General features: G+C 39.3%; 1 protein-coding gene across 3 annotated transcripts in view; it reads right to left on the bottom strand.

The window, feature by feature from the left end:
- The window catches only part of Grm5 (glutamate metabotropic receptor 5), a 506808-nt gene extending 479274 nt beyond the window's left edge, over positions 1–27534 (bottom strand). For all 3 annotated transcript variants that reach the window (XM_042688901.1, XM_042688912.1, XM_042688921.1), the window contains exon 1: positions 26877–27534. In XM_042688901.1, the coding sequence (XP_042544835.1) occupies positions 26877–27534 (658 nt within the window). The remainder of the gene's footprint in view (positions 1–26876) is intronic.
- Between the last annotated feature and the right edge of the window lie 398 nt (positions 27535–27932).

Below are 27932 nucleotides of genomic sequence, written 5' to 3'. Positions count from 1 at the left end.
TCACTCCTTCTCACGGAGCCACCTGTGGTGGGAAGGCACCTCCTCCCCCACCACCTGAGAAGATCTCCATCTTTGATACTGACAAAGGCCTGGCTGAGCAGCTAGCTCCAACTCAGGTCTTGGAAGAAAACAATTGGAACCATTCAGCAGGTCACAGGAACCTGACCTGTCCTGCCAGGCTCAGCTCCACTCAGGGGAAAGAAAGTCACCCCTCCCAAGCAGAGGTGTTCCACCCCCAGAGGAGTGACTTTCTTCACTGGTTAAACAGAACCAGAGCCTGCCCCTCCCCACCGCAGCCTAGACAAACAATTGAAACTTAGTAGACATAAACCCGGAGAATGGCTCCAGGCTGGGCTCTGTGAATGTCTCAGGAGCTAGCCCCTCAGGGAATCGCTACAGATTGCTGATAGGCCTCAACCCTTCCCAGAAACTAGACTCATCACAGCAACTCCAAGCTAGAGGAAACAGCCGTCTCCCTCTTTTGTGATACTCAAAGCAGATCTCCCTCCCACTGAACTAGCCTGGGAGTGGGGATCACAAAATCCTGGGTAATGAAGAGCATTTTTCTGCCTGCTCAAACAAACTGACTTATGAAACCAAGCCACAGAAAAACCAAATACCACAAGCAGACCAGAGATTCTACCAACATACTGGTTACAGACACAGGGGAGATTGATTTTTTGGGGGGGAGGGGGAGGGAAGATCTATCCCTCCCCTCCACACACAAAAAAATCAAAGAACTTTTTTTCTACTTATTTTTTGTTTTTTAAAAATTATTTTCTATTATTTTTTTTTCATAATTTTTATTTTATGTGTGTATGTGTGTGTGCTTTTTATTTTATTTTTAAAATATCTTTTGACCATTTGGTCCTTTTTTTCACTTTCTTTCTTTCTTGTATGACTTACTGTTCTGCTCTTCCCCAGATATATACCCATCGTCCATTATTAGACCTGATCCCTCATTGTACATACTTAACCCAGAAATTTATTACTCAATTCACAAACTCTTAGACTTAACTTCTTTAATAGTATTATTATTTCTTTATACTTGTATAATTTTCAAGTATTCCAATTTTAAGAATTTTTATTTTTTCATTTTTCCTCTTTATCACTCCCCTCCTCTCATCCTATCCTTTTCTTCTCTCAATATCATTTATTTATCCTTACATAATTTCTGTTTCATTTTTTTATTTTAATTTTTGTTTTTCCATTTTTTCTTGTGTTTTTATCTCTCTCCTATCATTCTTTCCAATCCATTTCCCTCTCTAGATTAGGATTTGGTTAAATTCACTCCCCTTTACCTCTCCACATCCCTGTAACCATATTTTCCCCCACAATTCTCCCTAAACCTAAATAATTTCTGCTTTGCTAAATCCCTCTTTGATGTTCTTAGCCCATTAATCCATAGTTGTTTGATACTGAATAGATTCTATCTGTTGAACTAGATTATATCTGCAGCCATTTTGACTGTTCAACTACAGGACTCTGGTTGGTGATTACCTTAAAATAGTGTTCTAGCCGGGCATCGGTGGCTCATGCCTGTAATCCTAGCTACTCAGGAGACTGAGATCTGAGCATCAAGGTTCAAAGCCAGCCCAGGCAGGAAAGTCGGTGAGATTCTTATCTCCAATAAACCACTGGAAAACCAGAAGTGGTACTGTGGCTCAAGTGGTAGAGCACTGGCCTTGAGCTGAAGAGCACAGGGACAGTCCCCAAGCTAAGAGTTCAAGTCCCACGACCAACCAAAAAAAAATAGTGTTCTAGCACAAAATTGATGTTACATGCATACCAAATGGGTAGAACAAGCCAGAAAAACACAAGAAAAATAGCAAGTCCGGGTATCTCATGATAATCAGGTGACAGAACAGTTAATGAATAATCCAGAGGAGAATTCCCAAAAAGCTCTTCAAACACTACTGGTAAATATGATGAATGAAAAGATTGAAAACCTGCAAAGGACTCTGTGTGAGCGTGATAGGGAACAAGAGGAGGCAAACCAAAGACTAATACAGGAATCTCATGAGTGTGAGGAAGCTACTCAAAGATTAATACAGGTTGAGAATAGTCAAAGAAAAATAAAGGAATTGCATGAGCAGGCTGAGAACAGTCAAAGAGAAAGACAGGAATTGCATGAGCAGGCTGAGAACAGTCAAAGAGAAATACTGGAATTGTGTGCGCGGGATGAGAATAGACCAAGATCAATACAGGAATTCAAGAAATCCATAAACAGACAGCTGAAGGAATTCAGAAAGACCACAAAGGGAATGGAGCCTGTCAGAAGGAAAGGGAGTCCAAGGAAACCATAAACAATCAACTAAATGATTTGAGCACCAAATTAATGAAGTAGAGAAGTTCATACAAGATCTAAAACAAAGCTCCAACAAAGAATTTGAAGTCATCAAAGCTGACCAATTAAAAGGAAAAGAAATAAAAAACAAAGTAGAAAGACTTGACAGTAGGTTAGATCATGCAGAAGATCGAATCTCGGGGATTGAAGACAGCCTAGATATTATAAAGAAAGAAAATAGAACTATTCAAGACGAATCCAAGAAATATGATAGATCAACTCAACATTTGGAAGACAGTATCAGAAGGCCTAATCTGAGGACAATGGGTGTAGAGGAACACGTAGAGAGAGAAAATTGTCTAGGAAATTTATTTAACAGGATCCTAGCAGAGAACTTCCCAAACATGCAAAAAGATAGGTCTATTCAGATACAAGAAGCTTTTAGAACTCCAAATAGATCAGACCAGAACAGGACATCCCACCTTCACATTATAATCCACACAGGAAAAATTCAGAAAGGATCTTTAAACTGTCAAGGAGAAAAGATCAATCACCTACAAAGGAAAACCAATTAGAATCACCTCAGATTTCTCAGCAGAGACAATTAAAGCAAGAAGAACCTGGAATGATGTATGCCATGCCCTAAAGACAACTAACTATCAACCAAGAATTCTGTACCCAGCTAAACTCTCCTTCATAACTGAAGGTCAAATAAAAACCTTCCATAGCAAAGAAAAACTGAAACAATCTCCACCAAACCAGCCCTACAAAAGATACTTATAGATGTCCTACACATAGAAAACCAACAAATCCACAATAAAGGCCAAAAAACCACACCCAAACTGAGAATCCAAGAACCATAGGAAGAACACAGATGTTGCAGCCCCCAAGAAGGTGAATAACATGGCAGGAACTACCAAACACCTCTCAGTCCTAACTCTCAACATTAACGGGCTTAACTATCCAATTAAGGAACATAGACTGTCTAGTTGGATTAAAAAGCAAGATCCTTCTATCTGCTGCCTTTAGGACTCACATCTTGCCCATAAAAACAAACATATTTTCAATGTGAAAGGCTAGAACAAAATCTTCCAAGCAAACTTGTTCAACCACTTTGGAAAGCAGTATGGAGGTTCCTCAAAAGATTCCACATAGAGCTCCCCTATGACCCAGCAATCCCACTTTTGGGCATTTACCCAAGTGCTTACAAACAAGATCACACTAAAGCTACCAGCACGACTATGTTTATTGCAGTATTATTTACAATAGCTAAAATATGGAACCAACACAGATGCCCCTCAGCAGATGAATGGATCAAGAAAATGTGGTATATATACACAATGGAATTCTATGCCTCCATCAGAAAGAATGACATTGCCCCATTTGTTAGGAAATGGAAAGGCTTGGAAAAAATTATATTAAGTGAAGTAAGCCAGGCCCAAAGAAACATAGGTCTCATGGTTTCCCTTATTTCTAAGTCAAGCAGAAAAGGTTAGATAAGGTCATGTTAGGGAGATGAACCCTAAGATATGTATTCAAATGTTTTTTTTTTCTTTCATACGATTGTTTCTAACACATAAGATTATTTCTTTGTTGCTTTGTATGTCCCTCCCCCACGGTATAACCCCTGCTTTCACTGTATTTGATGTTGGTATAATTTGTGGAGGGGAAGGGGAAAACAAATTGTTTAAATAGGGATACAGGTGGACCCATTGCAACAATGTGATGTACAAGTCGTTATGTCGAAAACGAACTTTAGAACTTGGTGCGGGGCAGGGGGGAGGGAGGATTGGGTGGAGGGGTGGAAGGAGGATGGGAAAGGATGGGAAGGGGAAACAAAGGAGGAGGCTACAGTGCTTGATAAGAAATGTACTCATTATCTTACCCATGTAATTGTAACCCCTCTGTACAGTATTTTCACAATAATAAAAAAAAATTCTTCCAAGCAAACAGCCCTCATAAACAAGCGCGAGTAGCAATCCTAATATCAGATAAAATAGACTTCAATTTAAAATTAATGAGAAGAGATAAAGAAGGTCACTACATACTAATTAAGGTTTCAGTCCTTCAGGAGGATATTACAACTCTAAATAACTATTTGCCAAACAATGGAGCGCCCAAATTTATCCAAGAAACACTACTTTCCCTCAAAGCTCACATAGATCCAAAGACATTAATTGTTGGGCATTTTAACACACTACTATGCCCACTTGATAGATCAACTTGGCAAAAACTCAACAGAGAAACCACAGATCTAAACAACTGCATAGATCAACTAGATTTAACAGACATCTACTGAATATTTTACCCAGCAATATCAGAATACAGTATTTGCTCAGCAGAACATGGAATATTTTCCAGAATAGACCACATTTTAGGTCACAAAGCAAACTTTTCCAAATTCAGAAACATTGAATTTATGACTGCAATCTCTCAGACCACAAGGGAAAAATATTAGAACTTAACACCAAAAGCCACCAAAGAAACTCCTGTAACACATGGAGATTAAACAACACACTGTTGAATCACCAGTGTGTCATGAAAGAGATTAGAAATGAAATTCAAATGTCAACAAAAATGAACACACAAATTACCAACTCCTCTGGGACAGAGCAAAGGCAGTACTCAGAGGCAAATTTATAGCTCTGACTACCTACATCAACCAATTGGAGAGATATGAAACCAACAATTTAATGAGACATCTGAAACTCCTTGAAAAAGAGCAGCAAGCTGAACCCCAATCCAGTAGATGGAAAGAAATAAATAACATTAAATTAGAATTAAACGAATTAGAAACCCTCTACCACAAAAAACATAGAAAGAATCAACAAAACAAAGACTAGGTTCTTCGAAAAAATTAACAAAATTGACAGACCCTTACAAAATCTTATCAGAAAAAGAAGAGAATATACCCAAGTAAACAAACTCAGAGATGAGAATGGAAACATCACCACAGAAACAACCAAGATTCAGAACATTATAAGGGAATACTTCACAAAACCTTATGCTAATAAGTTTGAGAACCTGGAAGAAACGGATGATTTCCTAGTAAATATTGACATTGCAAAACTAAACCTAGATGAGTTAAACCATCTTAACAGGCCCATACCAAGCATTGAAATAGAAACAGCAATAAGAGACCTCCCATCTAAGAAAAGCCCAGGACCGGATGGATTTACAGTGGAATTCTACAAGGCCTTCAAAGCAGAGCTCACACCAATACTCCTCCAACTCTTCAATGAAATTGAAAGAGAAAGTTCACTACGGAACACATTCTATGAAGCCATCGTAACCCTCATCCCAAAACCAGGCAGGGACTCTCAAAGAAAGAGAACATTGATGAACATTGATGCAAAACTTCTCTACAGAATTTTAGTCAATCAACTTCAACAATTCATCTCCAAAATCATACACTATGATCAAACAGGATTCATTTCAGGGATGCAAAGCTAGTTCAATATATGCATATCAATTAATATAATTCATCACATCAATAAGAGCAAGGATAAGAACAACAAGGTTATCTCAATAGATGCAGAAAAAGCACTTGACCAGATCCAACACCCCTTTATGATGAAGGTTCTGGAAAAGTTAGTTATCCAGGAAACATTCCTCAATACAATAAAGACTGTATATGAAAACCTAGAGCTAGCATTATACTTAATGGTGAAAAAATAAAGCCATTTCCTCTAAACTCAGGAAAAAGACAAGGATGCCCATTCTCTTCACTTCTCTTCAATTTAGTATTAGAGTGCCTAGCTATAGCAATAAGACAAGATGCAACCATAAAGGGGATCCAAATAGGGAAAGATGAAGTAAAACTCTCCCTCTTTGCAGATGACATGATCTTGTATTTAAAGAATCCCATAGACTCCACTCCCAAATTACTCCAGCTGATTCGAAACTTTGGCAAAATAGCAGGGTATAAAATTAACCCTCAAAAATCCATGGCTTTTCTCTATGCCAACAATGACAACAGCATGGCTGAAATTAGGAAAGCAACTCCATTTGCAATAGCCCCACACAAAAAAATAAAATACCTAGGAATTAACTAAAGAAGTGAAGGACCTCTATGATGAAAGCTTTTAAAACTTAAGAAAGGAAATCAAAACATCACTTAGAAAGTGGAAAAACCTCCCATGCTCCTGGAATGGAAGGATCAACCTTGTGAAAATGGCAATACTTCCCAAGGCTATCTACAAATTCAATGTGATACCCATCAATATTCCAACCTCATTCTTCAAGGAAATAGAAGAAGCAATCCAAAAATTCATATGGAACAACAAAAGACACCGAATAGCAAAAATTATCCTTAACAGAAAGAACAGTGGTTGAGGAATATCAATATCAAATTTCAAACTCTACTACAAAGCCAGCTTGGTACTGGCACAAGAACAGACCTCAGGACCAATGGAATAGAATTGAAAACTCAGAAATGAACCTATAGACCTTTAGCCATCTAATCTTCAATAAGGGAGCCAAAAAATTAGAATGGAAGAAAGAGCCTCTTCAGTAAATGGTGCTGGTAAAATTGGTCAATCACCTGTAGAAAACTAAAGCTAGATCCTTATATATCACCCTGTACCAGAATCAACTCCAAATGGATAAAACATCTTGGAGTCAAAGCAGACACTCTGAAAACACTAGAGGATGGAATAGGAGAAACCCCAGGTCTCCTTGGAACAGGCTGAAATTTTCTTAATAGAGACCCAGAAACACAACAAATCAAAGATAGGTTGGACAAATGGAATTGCATGAAATTGCAGAGCTTCTGTATGGCAAAGGACATAGCTAGCAAGATCAATAGAAAGCCTGTCGATTGGGAGAAGATCTTCACTAGCCGATTGGGAGAAGATCTTCACTAGCCATGCAGTGGACAAGGATCTCATATCTAAAATATATCTGGAACTCAAAAAATTAAATCCCCCAACAAGAGATCCTCAAAGAAACAACTGCCCACTAAATAAGTGAGCCAAAGACTTAAAGAGAAACTTCTCTGAAGAGGAAAGAAGGATGACCAATAGACACATGAAGAAATGCTCAACCTCCCTAGCCATAAAAGAAATGCAAATCAAAACAACATTGAGATACCACTTCACCCCAGTCAGAATGGCTATAATCAAGAACTCTAATAACAACAGATGCTTGAGGGGATGTGGCCAGAAGGGAACCTTACTGCATTGTTGGTGGGAGTGTAAACTTGGAAATTAGTATGGAGGTTCCTCAAAAGACTCCACATAGAGCTCTCCTATGACCCAGCAATCTGACTTTTGGGCATTTACCCAAAAGATCACAAACAAGACCATACTAAAGCTACCAGCACAACTGTGTTTATTGCAGCATTGTTTACCATAGCTAAGATATGGAACCAACCCACATGCCCCTCAGTAGATGAATGGATCAAGAAAATGTGGTATATATACACAATGGAATTCTATGCCTCCATCAGAAAGAATGACATTGCCCCATTTGTTAGGAAATGGAAAGACTTGGAAAAAATTATATTAAGTGAAGTAAGCCAGGCCCAAAGAAACATAGGTCCCATGGTTTCCCTTATTTGCAATAACTAGTATATGTCTGAGTCAAGCAGAAAAGGTCAGATAAGTTGATGTTAGGGAAATGAACCCTAAGATATATATTCAAATGTTTTTTTTTCTTTCATGCGATTGTTTCTAACATATTTATAAGATGATTTCTTTGTTGCTTTGTATGTCCCTCCCCCACGGTATAACCCTTGCTTTCACTGTATTTGATGTTGGTATAATTTGTGGAGGGGAAGGGCAAAAACAAATCGTTTAACTAGGGATACAGGTGGACCCATTGCAACAATGAGATGTACAAGTTGTTATGTCGAAAAAGAACTTTACAACTTTGGTGGTGGGGAGAAGAGGATTGGGCGAGGGGCCAGGGTGGGGGGATGGGGGGATGGAAGTGGAAACAAAGGAGAAGACTACAATGCTTGATAAGAAATGTACTCATTATCTTGCCCATGTAATTGTAACCCCTCTGTAGAGTATTTTCACAATAAAAAATAAATAAATAAAAATAAAACCACTGTGGAAAAATAAAAAAGAGAATGACATCGCCCATTTGTTAGGAAATGGAAAGACTTGGAAAAAATTATGTTAAGTGAAGTAAGCCAGGTGCAAAGAAACATTGGTCCCATGGTTTCCCTTATTTGCAATAACTAGTATATGTCTGGGACAAGCAGAAAAGGTCAGATAAGACGACAGTAAGCGAAATGAACACCAAGATAGGACACAAGTGGTTTTTTTCTTTCTTGCTATTGTTTCTAACATATTTATAAGATGATTTATTTGTTGTTTTTTATGTCCCTCCCCCATGGTATAACCCTTGTTTTCACTGTATTTGATGCTGGTATAATTTCTGGAGGGGAAGGGAAAAGACAAATTGTTTAAAATAGGGATACAGGTTTACCCATTGCAACAATGAGATATAGAAGATGCTATGTGGAAAAACGAACTCTACAATTTACGTGGGGGTAGGGAAGTACGAAGCGGGTAGTTGAGGAGGTGGGAGGGAAGGGATGGTAGGAGAAAAACAAAGGAGGAGGCAACAATGCTTGATAAGAAATGTACTCATTACCTTTCTCAGGTAACTGTAAACCCTTTGTATAGTGTTTTCACACTAAAAAACTTAATTAAAAAATCTCCAGCAGGCTTACAATGAAAAAAAAGAAAGATGAGAGGGAATCCCCCTTTGTACGCTCTTTTCTGGCTATCTTTATTTCTCTCATCATTAACAAGCATGTTTCTGACAGAAATGTGTGAATATGAATGCTTCCAAATTTATTATCAGTGTTGTCAACTCTATTTCCTAGTTCATGGATCTATGATCTAATTTAATGAGAAATCTCTTAAAAGTCTCTGCAATTTCTGATTTTTTATCTACTTGTATGTCACTGGAAACAAATACAATAAGTAACATAATATCCAATAAATTCAAAACTACCTGATTATGTAATGTTTTCAGAATTTGGGGTAAGTAAAGAAAAATCTTACAGGGCACTGGTAGCTCAGTCCTATGATCCTAACTACTCAGGAGGCTGAGATCTGAAGATAGTGGTTCACAGCCAGCCCAGCCAGTAATGTCCAGCAGAAACCACCAAAAAATGGAAGTAGAGCTGTGGCTCAAAGTGGCTGAGCAGTAGCCTTGAGCAAAAGCGCTCAAGAACAGCACCCAGTCCCTGAGTTTAAGTCCCATGACTAACAAAAAAAGAAAAGAAAAGAAACATCTTTCAAATTTTTATCGACCTTCAATATGACCCAGGCAAAGCATTACCGTATCCAGTTTACAGATCAAGAGCTAAGGGGTCATATATTCCAAAAGGCTAATATTTCAACAAGCTACTTCACTTATGATCTAGTCTACTATTACAGATAGTCATTAAAAACATTCAGCAGAAAGTCTGCAACAATCGTTGTTATTGAAGTAAATTGCATAAATAAAACAATGTGATGCATAATGACTAACAAAAAGAACTTGCCCTTACAGCTCATGCCTGGAATTCTAGCTATTTAGGAGGCTGAAATGCAGAGAATCACAATTCAAAGCCATGTTGAGCAAAAAGTCTGAAAGATTGTATCTTCAAAATGACAAATGAAAAAGCAGGGCTGGAGTGGTGGCTCAAGTTGTATGAACCAGTTAAATGTGAGACCTTGTATTAAAAAAAAAAAAACCAAAACTGACATTTATAAAAAAAATGAACTTGAGGGCTGGGAAGGTGGCTCAGTGGTAGAGCGCATGCCTCGCATGCCAGAGGCCCTGGGTTGGATTCCTCAGCATCACATAAGCAAAAACAAAAAAGCCGAATGTGGCGCTGTGGCTCAAGTGGTAGAGCGCTAGCCTTGAGCTGAAGAGCTGAGGGACAGCGCCCAGGACCAGAGTTCAGGCCCCATGACCGGACCCCCCCAAAAAAAAAATGAACTTGAGTAAAACGTCCACACCATAGTTCTAAATAGGTTGCTTGAGTTCTAAGAATCAACAGTGACAAATAAGCCAAGCTACTTGAATTTACTGTCTCTGTTACCTCACTTGAGAAATAAAGAAGAGAGACTAAATGTTTTAATATCTTTCCAGTGTTAACATTATACGAAAAAATTGGATTATAATTATGCGTTATTACCATGATCATTGTTACATTTGTTTCAACATATAGTACTTTTTAGTTGTTTTTTGTTGTTGTTGTTTTGTTTTTTTGTCGATCGTGGGGCTTGAGCTCTGGGCTTGGGCACTGTCCCTGCGCTCTTTAGCTCAAGGCGAGCTCTCTACGCTTGAGCCACAGCGCCACTTCCGGTTTTCTAGTGGTTTATTGTAGATAAGTGTCTCACGGACTTTCCTGCCCCGGCTGGCTTTGAACCGGAATCCTCAGATCTCAGCCTCCTGAGTAGCCAGGATTACAGGCGTGAGCCACCAGCACCCAGCTTACTTTTTAGTTCTTGAAAAGCCAAAGAAAATCTCTTTAACTTATTTTCAGCTGAGCACCAGTGCCCAACCCTTGTAATCATACTGTTTAGGAGGCTAAATTCTGAGGATCGTGGTTCAAAGCCAGCTGGGGTAGGAAAATCACTGCAGCTCAAGTGGTAGAGTGCTAGCCTTGAGCAAAAAAGCTAAGGGACATTGCCCAGATCTTCAGCTCAAGCTCCAAGATTGATATTAGATAGAAAGACAGACAGATAGAGATAACTATATTGATCTATTTATATCTATCCTTCAATAGAACATGGTAACATTTATTGTTGCCTTAATATTGTCACAAAGATGAGACATGAATAGTTTGCTCACCCTTATACTAGCATACACAGGTTTATTGTAACAATATTCACAATAGTTAAGGCACTAATCAATAGATAAATGGATAAAGAAAATTTGGAGTAATACAGAGCCACAAAAAGTATGAAACTTTTGTCATTTGTAGCATAATGGACAGAACTGGAGATCACTATGTTAAGTAAAATAAGGCAGATGTAAAGGCAAATACCTCATGTTCTCCCTCATATAAAGAAGTTTAAAAAAATTCTTGATCTAAAAGTAAATTAGGAATTCCTAGAGGATGGGAGAATGGGAATTGTGTATATGGGAAAAGGTTGATAAGTATAGGTGGTATGCATGTATGGAAACACTACACTGAATCTCATTATTAGTTATAATTAAAACATATTAACAACAACAAAAAATAATTCACTAACAAGAAAGGATATAGAATCCAGTGTCAGTTTTTAACCAAACCTTCTTTGTTTTCATATATTGAAAGGAATAACTGATGGAAAAGAAAGTTATAACCTGAACCATGTACAGTAGTGCAATCTATAAACTGCCCTGGAGAACAATTTTATAATGATCAACGTTACCAGCAGAATTTAGTGACATATTTCTCCCCTGACTATCAATGGTATTTTTATCCAGAACAAATTAGCATTTTTATATCATTAGACAGAAATAAGAAATTCATGAACTAGTGACAACAAACCAAAAAAAAAGAGGTGTGAAGTATATTTTACAATTAATCAAGAGAGGAATATTGGCACTTCATTTTCATTTAAAAAAAAAAGAAAAACTGTGAAAAATTATAAGCACTGACTATTTAGTCAAATGATGCATATTGATAAATTACAAGTTAGGTACAATTCTAAGATAGATTCATCCATTCAGGAAATTTTCACTGAACACCTGTTACATTCCAGGCACTATGATAGGTCCTGAGATGAATCATGGAGTTCAAATTATGTCAGCAAACATTACAAAGTGTTAGAGTTCAGTAAATCATGTGTGGTGTGAAATATAAGTATAGGAAACTCAGCCTACTAGATAATTTTCTCAATGAAATTGATTAGATCCAAGGGGGAAAATGTAGTTAAATTCATAAGCATATATTTAAAATATTCAGGCTTCCAGGGAGCACTCAAATATGCAGTCATAAGCAAATGACTGATGTACTTTTGCCTGAAACTTTTATTGTGTTTTATTTCATATTTGTCTCTCAGTAACATCAATGTATATTAATAAATTATACTGTTTTAATTTTGAAGTTTAAACATGGCAGTGATATCTTATTTGTATGGAAAGGAGTTAAACCTAAAGCCAAAATAAGCATGCAAATGCTTGTTTTGAACTCTATCCTGAAAGCATTCATCTTGCTTGCAACTGGGCTTATGGTCAACTGAGTAGTGTTTATGCTTTCAACTGGGCTCATTTGTGAAATTACATTTAGCTCTGGGTCAGAAAGCCAGTGGTGTGGATCTTCTTTGAGCACTAGCATTTGCTTGATGTTAAGAAGTTTTCAATGGCCAGGCACTGGTGACTCACATCTGTAATCCCTCCTTACTCAGGTAGCTGAGATTTGAGGATCCAGGCTCAAAGGCAGCCCAGGCGACAATCCCTAGAGAGATTTGTATCTCCAATTAGCCACTAAAAAGCTGGAGGTGGAACTTTGGCTCAAGTGGAAGAGTGCCAGCTTTGAGCAAAAAAGCTCAGGGACAGCACATAAGCCCTGAGATCAAGCCCCAAGGACCAGCACACACACACACACACACACACACACACACACACACACACACACACACACACACACACACACACACACCATACACAGTCTATAATGGCTTCACCTAAAAAATCTTGTGTCGCTTCATGCCTTCTGTGACAGTGGTTAAAGACAGACTAGGAAAGAAGTCCTTACTACAGCCAAGTTCTCTTTCAAAGCCGTTGCCAGGCCAGGGCTGCTGCATGGCACTGGAAGGGAGGAGTCCAAACAGAAAGAAATCATCTGTATTCAGAAGGCTCATTAAGGGGAGTCTCCCATGCAAATGATGGGCCACAGTCCTAACTAGGAAAGCCACAATGACCTCATGTGCCTCAATCTGGAAAAGTTCTGAAGCAAGAACACCCATTTTCTCAGAGCAGCAGATTGACCCTTTTCAAGGAAATGTACATTTTCTTCCTCTATTTGGTTAAATAAGTAGTTTGGTTTACTGTTTTAACAAATGATTTCTGCTAGGTGCTCGTGGCTCACACCTATAATCCTAGCTACTCAGAAGGCTGAGATCTGAGGATGAAGATTCAAAGCCAGCCCCAGAAAACTGGAAGTGGTTCTGTGGCTTAAAAGGTAAAGCGATTGCCTTGAGTTGAGGAGCTCAGGGACCTAGCACCCAAGCTGAGTTCAAGCCCCACCAAAAAAAAAAAAAAAAGATTTCTTGGCTGGGGGCCAGTGGCTCAAACCTGTAATCTTAGCTACTCAAGAGGCTAAGATCTGAAGATTGCAGTTCAAAGCCAGCCCAGGCAGGAAAGTCCATGTGACTCTGATATCCAATTAGCAAACAAAAAGCAGGAGGTTGAGTTGTGGTTCATTCGTGTCATACCGAGAGAGCATCCAGCACTACCACATACATACAGACACACAAAAAACAAATATTCCTGTTCCTCCTTCTCTTCTGTGTTACTGTCATTCTGTTTGCCTAGAAGTTTCAGGCATGATTTCAATGTAGTAAAGCAAACCATACTAAGCAGTCCTGCTGCTTATAGATCCCATAAGCCCAGGAATTTCAAGTGTGAGAGATTAACATCAATGCTGAAACCCAAGTCTCCAGTGCTGCCCTCTGGCACTTGGTGATAGCATGAATTTTCTTGAAGGACATTTTTTTAAAATACCTGCCAGGTTGAGTGACATTCTTTTTTTTAGGCTTAGTATAAAATAAGCCAAGTGCCAGTAGTTCATACTTACAATCTTAACTACTCAAGAGACTGAGACTTGGAGAATCAAGATTCAATACTAGCCCAGGTAGAAAAGTCTGTGAGACTCCATCTCTAAGCAACCTGCAAAATGCCAAACTAGAAGCATGGCTACAGTGGTAGAGTGCCAGTTGTGAGCAACCCCAGCAAGAAATAGTCCCCCAGTACTGGCACAAACAGGCATTTGAGGATAAAATGTTTCTGAAAATAGGAGCATATCTTTTCATACAACTCAATGGCTCATGTGAAAGCATCAAGAAAATCCCAGACTTTCCAAGAAAAAGGACTATCATCTGAGCAAAGGAAGATTGTGATAAAAACATTAAAATAAACTATAAAGCACAAGAACTGGCTGATGTAGGTTTATAAAGAATTTCCCCTAAGAAAGAGAGAGAGAGAGAGAGAGAGAGAGAGAGAGAGAGAGAGAGAGAGAAAGAGAAAGAGAGAAAGAGAAAGAGAGAGAGAGAAATAAGTGATATCACATTTCATGTAAAATTATTTTGAGCAATGAAATGTCTGTGAGATTTTGCTGTAACAGAACCTTGTCTTTACCTTGGAGACTTTTCAAATAAGACCCTGGTTTGACTCAAGTCTTTTATGTTCCTGCAGGTGAGTTTTACTGTGTGTAAATTCCTACAAGCTACTCTTAACACTGAAAAATTGAAGGCATGAAAGTACCTAACCTCTTTACCTGATTATTGCTTGGAATTAAACAAGGTAACTACTGATATAATCACATTAGACAATAATGTAAAGTATTTCTTTCAGTGCAATTGCTATTGTCTCATGTTTGCCTTCAGAGAGAATATTTTCTTGTCATGGATATACAGAAATATCTGGGTGTGGGTAGCTCACACCTGTAATTCTAGCTACTTGGGAGGTTGAGATCTGAGGATCACAGTTCAAAGCCAGCCTAGGCTGGAAAGTCCATGAGACTCTTATGTCAAATAAACCACCAGAAAATCAGAAGTGGTGCTGTAGCTCAAGTAGTAGAGTGCTAGCCTTGAGCTGAAGAGCTGAGGGACAGTGCTCAGGACCAGAGTTCAATCCCCACAACTGACAAAAAAGAAAAAGAAAAAGAAAGAAATGTGGAATTTACATATGTAGTAGACATGTTGGGGCATATGTATGCAAAAGTTATCCATGAAAAACCAATCTATCCCACTGTCATATTTCCTAATCATTTATGTTTCCTCCCAGAAGAAGAAATTGTTCAGTTTTTCTCATTTTTGTGAGCAAGTTTGAATATTTAATTTAAAAGGTTTAGAATGAAAATAGGTCCTTTTAAACAAATAGGGATGTACTTTTTTCCAGTAAAATGTTCTCAAGGATCATTATTCATCTCTCATTCATTTAATAGCTGTATAGTAACGTACAATTTGAAGGCATCATAGTTTGTTAGATTACTTGTTTACTATTGGTACATATTGGAGTTAAAATAACAGCCTGAATTAGTGAAATCCAATGATCATAACTGACCTGGAGCCTTTTTTTTTTGGTCGGTCGTGGGGCTTGAACTCTGGGCTTGGGTGCTGTCCCTCAGCTCTTCAGCTCAAGGCAAGTGCTCTACCACTTGAGCCACAACGCCACTTCCGGTTTTCTAGTGGTTTATTGGAGATAAGAGTCTCACGGACTTTCCTTCCCAGGCTGGCTTTGAACTGTGATTCTCAGATCTCAGCCTCTTGAGTAGCTAGGATTACAGGCCTGAGCCACCAGGGCCTGGCTCTGGAGCCACAGTCTTTTTTTTTTTTTTTTTTTTTATTTAATTTTATTTGTGAACATACTGTACAGAGGAGTTACAGTTACATGGGCAGGATAATGCGTACATTTCTTACCAAGCATTGCAGCCTCCTCCTTTGTTTACCCTTCACATCCCTTCCCAGCCTCCCCCCTCCCCCCCAATCCCAATCCTTCTCCTTCCCCCCCTTCCCACCCTTTCCCCCCCCCCCCCCTGCACCAACGTTGTAAAGCTCGTTTTGGACATGACAACTTGTACTTCTCATTGTTGCAACAGGTCCACCTGTATCCTTAAACAACTGGTTTTTCCCCATCTCCTCCACAAGTTATACTGACATCAAATATAGTGAAAGCAAGGGTTATACTGTGGGGGAGGGACATACAAAGCAACAAAGAGATAATCTTATAAATGTGTTAGAAACACATGCATGAAAGAAAAAAACATTAAAATACACATCTAAGGGTTCATTTTCCTGACATCACATTATCTGACCTTTTCCGCTTGACTCATACATATACTAGATATTACAAATAAGGGAAACCATGGGACCTACGTTTCTTTGGGCCTGGCTTACTTCACTTAATATAATTTTTTCCAAGTTTTTCCATTTCCTAACAAATGGGGCAATGTCATTCTTTCTGATGGAGGCATAGAATTCCATTGTGTATATATACCACATTTTCTTGATCCATTCATCTACTGAGGGGCATCTGGGTTGGTTCCATATCTTAGCTATGGTAAATAATGCTGCAATAAACATAGTTGTGCTGGTAGCTTTAGTGTGGTCTTTTTTGTAAACATTAGGGTAAATGCCCAAAAGTGGGATTGCTGGGTCATAGGGGAGCTCTATGTGAAGTCTTTTGAGGAACCTCCATACTGCTTTCCAAAGTGGTTGAACAAGTTACATTCCCACCAACAATGAAGTAAGGTTCCTTTCTGTCCACATCCCCTCCAGCATCTGTTGTTGTTAGAGTTCTTGATTTTTGCCGTTCTGTTGTTTTGATTTGCATTTCTTTTATGGCTAGGGATGTTGAACATTTCTTCATGTGTCTATTGGCCATCCTTCTTTCTTCTTCAGAGAAGTTTCTCTTTAAGTCTTTCGCCCACTTATTTATTGGGCAGTTGTTTCTTTGAGGATTTGTTGTTGGGGGGGTTTAATTTTTTGAGTTCCAAGTATATTTTAGATATGAGACCCTTGTCCGTTGTATGGCTAGTAAAGGTCTTCTCGCAATCCGTGGGCTTTCTATTGATCTTGCTAGCTATGTCATTTGCCCTGCAGAAGCTCTGCAACTTTATGCAATCCCATTTGTCCAACCTTTCTTTGATTTGTTGTGTTTCCGGGTCTCTATTCAGAAAATTTCGGCCTGAGCCAAGGAGACCTAGGGTTTCTCCTATTCCATCCTGTAATGTTTTCAGAGTGTCTGCTTTGAGTTCAAGGTCTTTGATCCATTTGGAGTCGATTCTGGTGCAGGGTGATATATAAGGATGTAGCTTAAGTTTTCTACATGTAGTTAACCAATTTTGTCAGCACCATTTACTGAAGAGGTTGTCTTTCTTCCATTCTATTGTTTTAGCTCCCTTATCGAAGATTAGATGGCTATAGCTCTGTAGGTTCATTTCTGGGTTTTCAATTCTATTCCATTGGTCCTGAGGTCTGTTCTTATGCCAATACCAAGCTGTTTTAATTACTATGGCTTTATAGTAGAGTTTGAAGTTTGGTATTGATATTCCTCCAGCAGTGTCCTTTCCATTCAGGAGCGTTTTTGTTATTCGGGGTCTTTTATTGCTCCATATGAATTTTTGGATTGCCTCTTCTATTTCCTTGAAGAATGAGGTTGGAATTTGGATAGGTATTGCGTTGAATTTGTAGATAGACTGGAGCCACAGTCTTAAATGAGCATCTTCTGCATAGTGACCAAGCTAGAAGGAAGTCCCATCTTATTTTTCCTAATGTCCATGATTGAAATCCATGACTTCTTAATTTTTCACTTTGGTCAGTATTCTTCCTGATAAAACTTGGCAATCAAATCCCATCTCAACCTTTAAGATTTTCTCTCTAGCCTCCAGAACCACAGAGCAGAAAGTGATTTTTTTAAATCTCTATTTACCATATACACTTATTGGTAAATTTATAATTTTGAATTACAATTACATAGCTTTTGTGTATATCTTGAGTCCTTAGGTACTGTAAAACTATTGCCAATCACAATTGGTACAATATCTACAACATAGGGCTGACCAGTGTAGAACTATTGGAGGGATTAACATATATTTTTGCTAACAAATACATATTGCATGGATACAGAATCAGGATATGATTCTGTTGGGTCAAATATTTTTATCCAGAGCTAAGGACCAAATTCAGAACTGTGCACTTGCGAGGCAAGTGCGCTTCCACTGAGCTAAATCCCCAACCACTATCTTAAGTTATATTAGTCTTCTAAACTAGAAGTCAGTAGCTATAAGCCCCAAACTAAAATTACTACCTACAATATATGATTTATTTTCCAGCCACCAAGTTTTACATTTTAAATAAAATATGTGGACTGCTACCAGCCGGGAGTCTCCACGAGGATCCCACCCCCACCCCTCACTCTCCACCGGAGCGGAGAGGCTCCATCCCACCAAAGCCGCCCAGCACCAGCAGCGCGACAAAGGGACCTGTAGGCAGACCACCCACCCGATCGCGATTGCAACGACCCGGCAGGGGCCGCCCAACCCAGCCCGCAACCACCCCAACTGAACTCGGACTGCAACAACAACTGACGACCTACAGGGCCTAACGAGCGCGCTCCAGGCTGGGGCCGGAACCAGGCCCGGGGACCGGCGCCTGAGCAACACAACCAACTCCTCCCAACTGAAGTAAAAAGCTGAGCATACACCTCAACAGAGGGGAGAGAAACAGGGAACAGCACTCCCCGGGAAGCATGCCTGTGACAACAAAAGACCTGGAGGCTTAGGACAAGAGAAGCCCAAACCCCACCAAAACTCCACCCATATACCCTAGGCTGGGAATTGGGCAACACAGGCTGCCAGCACCTGATAGTAAGCAGGAGCTCAGGCTGATAAGGCAGCTCAGCAATAGAGTGATAGTCTTGGAAGTATGAGGCCCTGGATCTGATTCCTCAGCATCACAAAAGCAAAAAGGGTCAGAAGTGGTGCTGTGGCTCAAATGGTAGGGTGCCAGCCTTGAGCTGAAGAGCTGAGTGACAGCACCCAAACCTAGAGTTCAAGCCCACAACCAGCCCAAAACAAACAAAAACACATCAGGAGCCCATAGCAGACTCCAGTATTTGGGAGATGCATCCAGAGCATCTGATATTCCCAAGAGCACCCGCAGGAGCAAACACAAGCAGTCTAGGCTGCTCAAACCTTCCAAAGGCGGGAATTGCCAGCAATCTACAGCAGAGAGCTGAGAATCCTAAGTAAGTCAGAATAGCAGCTGGAAATAGGCTCCCAACAGAATCCAGATCAGGCACAGACTCTCTCTACCAATATAGAATCAGCAACCAAGCAAAGACAGACACACCAAAACAAAATTGAAGAGCAGTCTCCTGAACCCCCATGCGAAAATCACAGAGAAAAATCACAAGGTTTACCACTACCCAGGACAGCAAGCTCACCTCAAAAGCCAGCAGCCACGCAGGGGAGAGCCCCAATGGAAGCAAAGCAGGAATGGAAGACAAAAGCTACATCCAAGGGTTGCTGGAGACAATGACTCAAGAAACAAAGCGAGAAATGGATCAGAAATTGAAAGAGCACAAGGATGAACTATCAAAAGATATACAGAATATCAAACAAAAGTTGGATGCAAAAATAGAAGCTGCACAAACCTCAGTAAGAAGTGAGATAAACGCCAAATTAGAGGTAATGCATACTGATCTAGGTGAGATCAGTACTCTGAGAACCAACATTGAATCCATAAAGGGATCCATTTCCTCCATGCAAACCACAATAGAAGCCACGGTCAACAGAGTGAATGAAATGGAAGGTAGGGTGTCAGATACAGAAGACAGAATACACCAACTGGACCAAAAAGTGACAGATATGGAAAAATCACTCAAATTAAACCAAAGGGAAATTCAAGAGCAAGCAGATAATGCTAAAAAATTTAACCTTCCCATAATCGGAGTGGATGAAGGTGAGGAATTCCAGAGCAAGGGAATGCAACACCTATTTAACAAGATAGTCAATGAAAATTTTCCCCACCTCAAAAACGACCATCTTAACTACATCACAAAAGCTTATCGAACACCCAACAAGCAAGATCCCAGGAGAAACACTTCTAGACACATTATAGTAAAAATGATGGATCTGAATAATAAGGAAACAATCCTGCATGCAGCAAAAATTAAGAAGGAGCTATACTACAATGGGAAAAAATTAGAATCACTGCAGATCTCTCCACACAAACAATGAATGCAAGAAAAGCCTGGGAAAGCACCATACGAGCCCTGAGAGCCAATAACTGCCAACCCAGACTGATATACCCGGCAAAGCTAGCATTCACATTCGATGGAGAACTGAAAACTTTTAATAGCAAAGAAAAACTAAATGAATACATAAACATTAAGCCAGCATTACAAAGAATTCTAAGAGGGGGGACACAACCTGAAGAAAGCAACCAGGAACTGGGACCTGCCCCAAACAGGCATTACTCAAAGTCTAACTGAGCAAGCACAGGAGGAAAGGAAAGAAGAAAAACTTAGGAAAACGGAATGGCAGGGACAACAATGCATCTCTCTATACTTTCTCTTAATATAAATGGGCTGAATTCGCCAATTAAAAGAAAATGAACTGAGGACTGGATCAGAAAACAAGACCCATCCATCTGTTGCCTTCAGGAGACCCACCTCTCAGCCAAACATACAAACAAACTCAGAGTGAAGGGGTGGAAAAGGATCTACCAATCAAATTCCCCCAGTAAGAAAGCAGGTGTAGCTATCCTGATATCTGACAAAATAAACTTTTCATTAAAATCAGTACAGAAAGACAAGGACGGACACTACATATTAATAAAGGGAACAATCCAAGAGGAGGATATAACCATCATCAACTTATATGCCCCAAATATCGGTGCACCCAGATATGTCAAACAAATGCTCTCAAACTTACAGAATAAAATAGATCCCAATACGATAATACTAGGAGACTTTAACATGCCACTCTCACCAAAGGACAGGTCTACCAACCAGAGGATTGGCAAAGAAGCTACCGAATTAAGTGAGGCCATACTTCAAGCGGAATTAACTGACATCTACCAAGTATTTCACCCTAAAACAACACAGTACACATTCTTCTCAGCAGCTCATGGAACTTTCTCCAAAATAGACCATATCATAGTTCATGCAAGGAACTTAAGCAAATACAAAGGGATCGACATAATCCCCTGTATCCTATCTGACCACAGTGGAATCAAGCTAGCTCTCAATAACAAAGCATACCGCAGAAATTTCTCTAATACATGGAAATTGAACAGCACACTCCTTAACAATACCTGGGTAACAGAAGAGATCAGAGAAGAAATAAAGCATTTCCTACAACTCAATGAAAATGAAAACACCTCACAAAGAAACTTGTGGGACACAGCAAAAGCAGTCCTGAGGGGCAAATTTATTGCCCTCAGTGCCCACATCAAGCGAATGGAGACAGACCAAGTAAATAATCTCATGTTGCAACTAAAACAGCTAGAAAAACAAGAAAAAATGGGACCTAAAGCTACTAGACGAAGCCAGATAACCAAATTAAGAGCAGAGATTAACCAATTAGAAAATCAGAAAACCATAACCAAAATAAACCAAACAAAAAGCTGGTTCTTTGAAAAAATTAACAAAATTGATGGCCCGTTGGCAAGATTAATTAAAAAAAGAAGAGAGGAAACCCATATTAATAGGATTAGGGATGCCACCGGAAACATCACAACACGTACCCAAGATATCCAAACAATTCTAACAGACTACTTTCAAAAGCTTTACTCTCTAAAGGAAGAAAATCTGGCAGAAATGGATGCATTTTTAGAGAAATACAAGTTACCCAAACTGAGCAAAGAAGAAGTTAACCAATTAAATAAGCCAATATCCTATAATGAGATACAGGAAGCTATCAAAAGTCTTCCAACAAAAAAAAGCCCAGGACCAGATGGATTCAGAGCAGAATTCTATGACCTTTAAACAAGAACTAATACCCATACTCCTCAAGCTCTTCAGAGAAACAGAGAAGGAGGGAGCTATCCCAAACTCATTCTACGAAGCCAATATCACACTCATCCCCAAACCAGGCAAAGACCCAACCAAAAAGGAGAATTACAGGCCAATTTCCTTGATGAACACAGATGCAAAGATCCTTAACAAGATTCTAGCTAACAGAATCCAGAAACACATAAAAAAAAATAATACACTATGATCAGGTAGGCTTCATCCCAGAGACGCAGGGATGGTTTAACATACGTAAGTCAATAAATGTAATCCAGCATATCAACAGAGCCAAGGTCAAGAATCACATGATTATCGCCACAGATGCAGAAAAGGCCTTTGATAAAATTCAACATTCATTCATGCTAAAAGCTCTGGAGAAAATAGGAATAGAAGGAACATTTCTAAAAACAATAAAAGCCATTTATGACAGACCAATAGCCAATATTATACTTAATGGGGAAAGGCTACAACCAATCCTCCTAAAAACAGGAACAAGGCAAGGATGCCCACTGTCTCCACTCCTCTTCAACATAGTCCTAGAACCCTTAGCCAGGGCAATAAGGCAAGAAAAAGACATTAAAGGGATCCGCATAGGGAAAGAAGAAGTTAAACTATCCCTTTTTGCAGACGACATGATACTATACCTCCACGATCCCAAAAACTCCATCCCCAAACTTTTAGAAATCATAAGTCACTTCGGCAAAATAGCAGGATACAAAATAAACCCACAAAAATCAGTAGCCTTCCTATACACTGAGAACGCACAGGAAGAGAGGGAAATAAAGGGAGCAACCCCATTCACAATAACCTCCCAAAAAATAAAATATTTAGGAATTAACCTAACCAAAGATGTAAAAGAACTATTTAATGAGAACTATAAAAAGTTAAAGAAAGAAATTGCAGAAGACACTAGGAAATGGAAAGACCTCCCATGCTCCTGGATAGGCCGACTTAATATAGTAAAGATGGTAATACTTCCAAAACTAATATACAAATTCAATGCAATTCCTATTAAAATCCCAATGACGTACATCACTGAAATACAGAAAACAGTCCAAAAATTTATATGGAACAACGAAAGACCTAGAATAGCCAAAACAATTCTAGGGGATAAAGACAATATGGGAGGGCTATCCATGCCGAACTTCAAACTCTACTACAGAGCTATAATAACAAAGACAGCATGGTACTGGCACAAAAACAGACCCGAAGACCAATGGAACAGAATAGAAGATCCAGAAATAAATCCACAGGCCTACAGCCAGCTGATATTCGACAAAGGAGCCAAAGACATACAATGGAAGAAACACAGCCTCTTCAACCGCTGGTGCTGGGAAAACTGGGCAGCCACATGCAGAAAACTAAAAGTGGACCCCAGCCTATCACCATGCACCAACATCAACTCAAAATGGATTAAAGACCTTAACATTAAACCTGAATCTCTGAAACTACTGCAGGACAGAGTAGGAGAGACACTTGAACTAATAGGCACAGGAAGGAACTTCCTGAACAGAGTCCCAGGGTCACAACAAGTTGGAGAGAGACTCGACAAATGGGACTACCTTAAAATAAAAAGCTTCTGCACAGCTAAATCTATCGCAACTAAGCTAGAAAGACAACCAACTAATTGGGAAAAAATATTTACCAGCAATATATCAGACAAGGGGTTAACATCCTGTATATACAGGGAACTCAAGAAACTAATCCCTCCCAAACCTAACAAACCAATTACTAAATGGGCAAGGGAACTAAAGAGGGACTTCTCAAATGAAGAAATAAAAATGGCAAAGAAACACATGAGGAAATGTTCATCATCCCTGGTGGTGAAGGAAATGCAAATAAAGACAACCCTGAGATACCACCTTACCCCAGTCAGAATGTCCCACATCCACAAATCAGCCAACAACAAATGCTGGAGGGGATGTGGAGAAAGAGGAACCCTATTACACTGCTGGTGGGAATGTACACTTATACAACCACTTTGGAAAGCAGTCTGGAGGGTCCTTAGAAAGCTAAAGATTGACCTCCTTTACGACCCAGTCATACCACTTCTAGGCATCTACCCTGAACAACAGGAACCAATATACAAGGACACGTGCACCTCCATGTTTATTGCAGCACTGTTCGCAATAGCTAGGATATGGAAACAACCTAGATGCCCCACCACAGATGAATGGATCAAAAAAATGTGGTATCTATACACAATGGAATATTATGCAGCCATTAGAAATGACAAAATAATGGCATTTGCAGGGAAATGGATGGAGCTAGAAGGAATCATGTTGAGCGAGGTAAGCCAAGAACGAAGAGACAAACGTTACATGGTCTCCCTGATAAGTGGATGCTAAATCCAAAATGTTAGGTGATACGACAAAACTAACAGGACTTAAGAAACAAAGAACTCCTGCTCATCTGGTTGAACCACTACTAAATATCCCCATGCTGCTGATCACAAATATGGTATATAACATGTGAACACTGTTATATATTACAGACTGTGGTAGACAATTTGCTCCAGGGAAGTTAGAATGAACTTGTGACTTTGAAATTATGTAATCACTTAATCACAATCAAAAAAAAAAAGAACCTCGGGGAAGGGAGGGAGGGAGGGGATGGTAGGGGGAAAACAATGGAGGGGGTAACAATGTTCAAGAGGAAGTGTACTCATTACCCCACTCATGTAACTGTAACCCTCTGTATAGTATCTTTACAATAAAAAAAATCAAAAAAAATAATAAACTCAGGAATCATTAAAAAAAATATGTGGACTGTTGATATTGCTGAATTATTTTGAGAATCAAATGAAATTGGGATTTACAAGGAAAACCTCAGTGTTGAGGGGGAGAATGAGGTGCCAGGGTCACATGTTAATCTCCAGCAAAAGAGAGGAAGAAAAGATTGATCAAAATTTTAAAAGGAAACACACTGAATGATTAAATACATATATGTGTGCATGTGTGTGTGTGTATATATATATATATATATATATATACACACATACATGCACACTCACTGGGGCATGATAAATTATATAAAACTCTAGACATTCACACTCTGAGGCCGGAGGAGGATAGGCATAGGAGTGGTTGACAAAGGCTCAATAGCTATGTGGGTATGATAACATAAAACAATATTCTATGAAATGAACTCCAAGAAAAGGAAAGGAGACATTTTTAATTGCCATAGTTGCTATATTTTCCTTTTGTCTTGTTTGTTAATTTGTATTTGGAAGAGTAAAGGAGGGCACAGAAAAGGTGGAACAAGAGTGAATAAATATAACGGTGATACTCACTGGATACTATGTGGGAAATGAACTGGATATCTTGTGGATGGGGGCAAGAGGGAACAAAAGAGGAAAGAGCAACAAAAGAGGAGATGTGGTTCAAAAACAACTGTACCCAGTATTCATTATCTGATTCATGTAACTGTAACTCCTCTGTATAGCAACTCTACAATAACGTTAAAAAAAAAACTCCCCCACCGTAAAACCCCTGCTTTCACTGTATTTGATATTGGCATAATTTGTGGATGGGAAGGGAAAAAACAAATTGTTTAAATAGGGATACAGGTGGACCCATTCCAACAATGAGACGTACAAGTCATTATGTCAAAAACAAACTTTACAACTTTGGTGGGGGGAAGGGTAGCAGGGAGGAATGGGTGGGGGGGGGGAGGATGGGAAGGGATGGGAAGGGGAAACAAAGGAGGAGGCTACAATGCTTGATAAGAAATGTACTCATTGTCTTGCCCATGTAATTGTAACCCCTCTGTACAGTATTTTCACAATAATAAAAAAATTTAAAGGAAATATCAGAGGTTTCTATTGTAAATATTTATGTATGTCCTCAAATCTCTATACTTTAATGTGCCTCTAAAGAAAGCATCAATTTACACATGAAAATTTCCAGAAATAGAGAAATGCCTGTCCATATTGAAGTTCATCAAGCATCTGTACAGTTCTAGATGTTATGAATGAGTGTCCATGCATTGACATCCATGGCATGGTACAAGTGAACAAAGAACATTTGGTGTATCTGATTGTTTGCTGGCTCTGAAATGAACTCACAGATAATCACATTAATTTCTGAATGACTCAATGGCACATTTTATAGGATTGGATTATTGATCACATCAGTAACTTATTGCAAAAATTTTAGTCTTAACTAATCCTCATAATAATGCAATGGTTTATAAAAATTGTTTTTTCCCTTCTTCAGTGTGATATAGTGCTAAACAGATTCATTTTGGGTTTTGTTGTCTCAAAAAAAGTATTGTCTAGGAAGGGTATCTCATGATGTGTTTCACAATCTGTGGAAATGACACCATACACAGCCCACTCAGCCTTATAAGCAACTAGCAAGCAGCAGAAATAAAAGCATTTTTTAAAACACTTAAGCAACAAACAGTGAATTACTATTAGCTTATAATTTACTTTCTGAATATTTCTTCAGCATAAAGAAGAGCTATATATCAGAGTAAACTTAGGTTGACTGATTAAAACCTAGACTTCCCAAATATGTATTTTTATATACAGAACCCTTTACCTAAACACAAATAATAGGCAGGGGGAACAAGGTTAAATATGTGAACTGTTCAGTAAAGATCTAGAACTTTAAACCTTTAGCAACAAATATCAAAGTATATTATCATAAAGGAAGTTCAAAAAACTCAGTACAAAATGTAAAACTTACCATTTCATCAGATCATGACCATATAAACTATTATATTTGCTTACCTATGTGTCTGGAGATATCTACTATCAAGTCCCTGTCAACTATACCAGTATTGTTGAGGAATTTAGAATACCTAAGATAATTAGAAAAGTTTAGGCTTCTATATCCTGCAATACATACAGAGAAGTTGTTGAATGCATTGTGAGACATTGTGGATGTATCTAAAGGCGTCTTACCTTCTGTGTGTACGGCCGACACGTAGGTCCAGTTGTATCTCTTCACTATGTCCACCATGGCTCGAGCCTGCTGGGCATCGGAAGGCACAACCCTCATGAAGTACTTGAATAGAGTTTTGTCACTCAGATCCATGCTGGTGGCCGAGTAAGCAATCTGAGGTATGTTGAACAGCTGGAGCAAGTTCTGGACTTGAATGGCCACTGAGCTGGAGCCAGGCCCGATGACCCCTACTATGGGCTTCTTGGAGCGAAAGGATGAAGAGCCATCCACACAGCGTACCAAGCCCTCCTCTTCTTCCGAAGAAATGAGAGAGTCCCTAATGAACTCAATGCTCTGCTCCAGGGCCACGGCTGAGTGCCAGCAGGAATCCCTTATCTCACAGCCAAGTGTGATGTTGGGTAAGAGTGTGGGGTCGTTGTTGATCCTCTCCAGGGTATGCAGCATGGCCTCCACTCTCTGGATGCCATACTGCTCACGCACAGCCCCGCACTTCCTCTCATGCACTTTGTCCACTGTGGGCTGGTGGTGGACGGAGAAGAGAGCCCCAATGATGATGTCGCCTGGCATGTGAGCCACCACTCTCCTCTCACTGGACTGGGCGCTCCCACGGACATCTTCTTTCAACAGCAGGACTGACAGGATCAGCAGAAGGACCATTTTAGGAAAGGAATTCAAGCTGATGACGATAGCATGGTGGGGAAATGCAGGAAAGTTCTGATCAGCACAATCAGATGATGTCTTATGTTGAGTGGCCAGCAGCAAGGATTCGTCACCAACTTAGATATATTCTCTAAATGACCACCATATCCATGGCAAGCATTTAGTTAGATGTATGCACAGGATCATGATCTTCAAAACCTGAAGAAAAAAAAAGAGAACATGAATTTTTAAGAATGTAAGTACATAACAAGGAAGCTCTGATACGAGAAAAAGGTCAATGATAACGCAAAACATCAACAATAAAGCGGTAAAAAATAATATCTGCTTTTTGAGTGTGTGTCTTAGGTCTTTTTTAGGATTTGATGACAAGATCAATGCTTTTCTTTTGTTCATTT

Source organism: Dipodomys spectabilis, unplaced genomic scaffold, assembly GCF_019054845.1.
Source record: "Dipodomys spectabilis isolate Male_0828 unplaced genomic scaffold, ASM1905484v1 ptg000003l, whole genome shotgun sequence".
Taxonomy (NCBI): domain Eukaryota; kingdom Metazoa; phylum Chordata; class Mammalia; order Rodentia; family Heteromyidae; genus Dipodomys; species Dipodomys spectabilis.
This window is presented reverse-complemented; position numbering and strand designations above follow the sequence as displayed.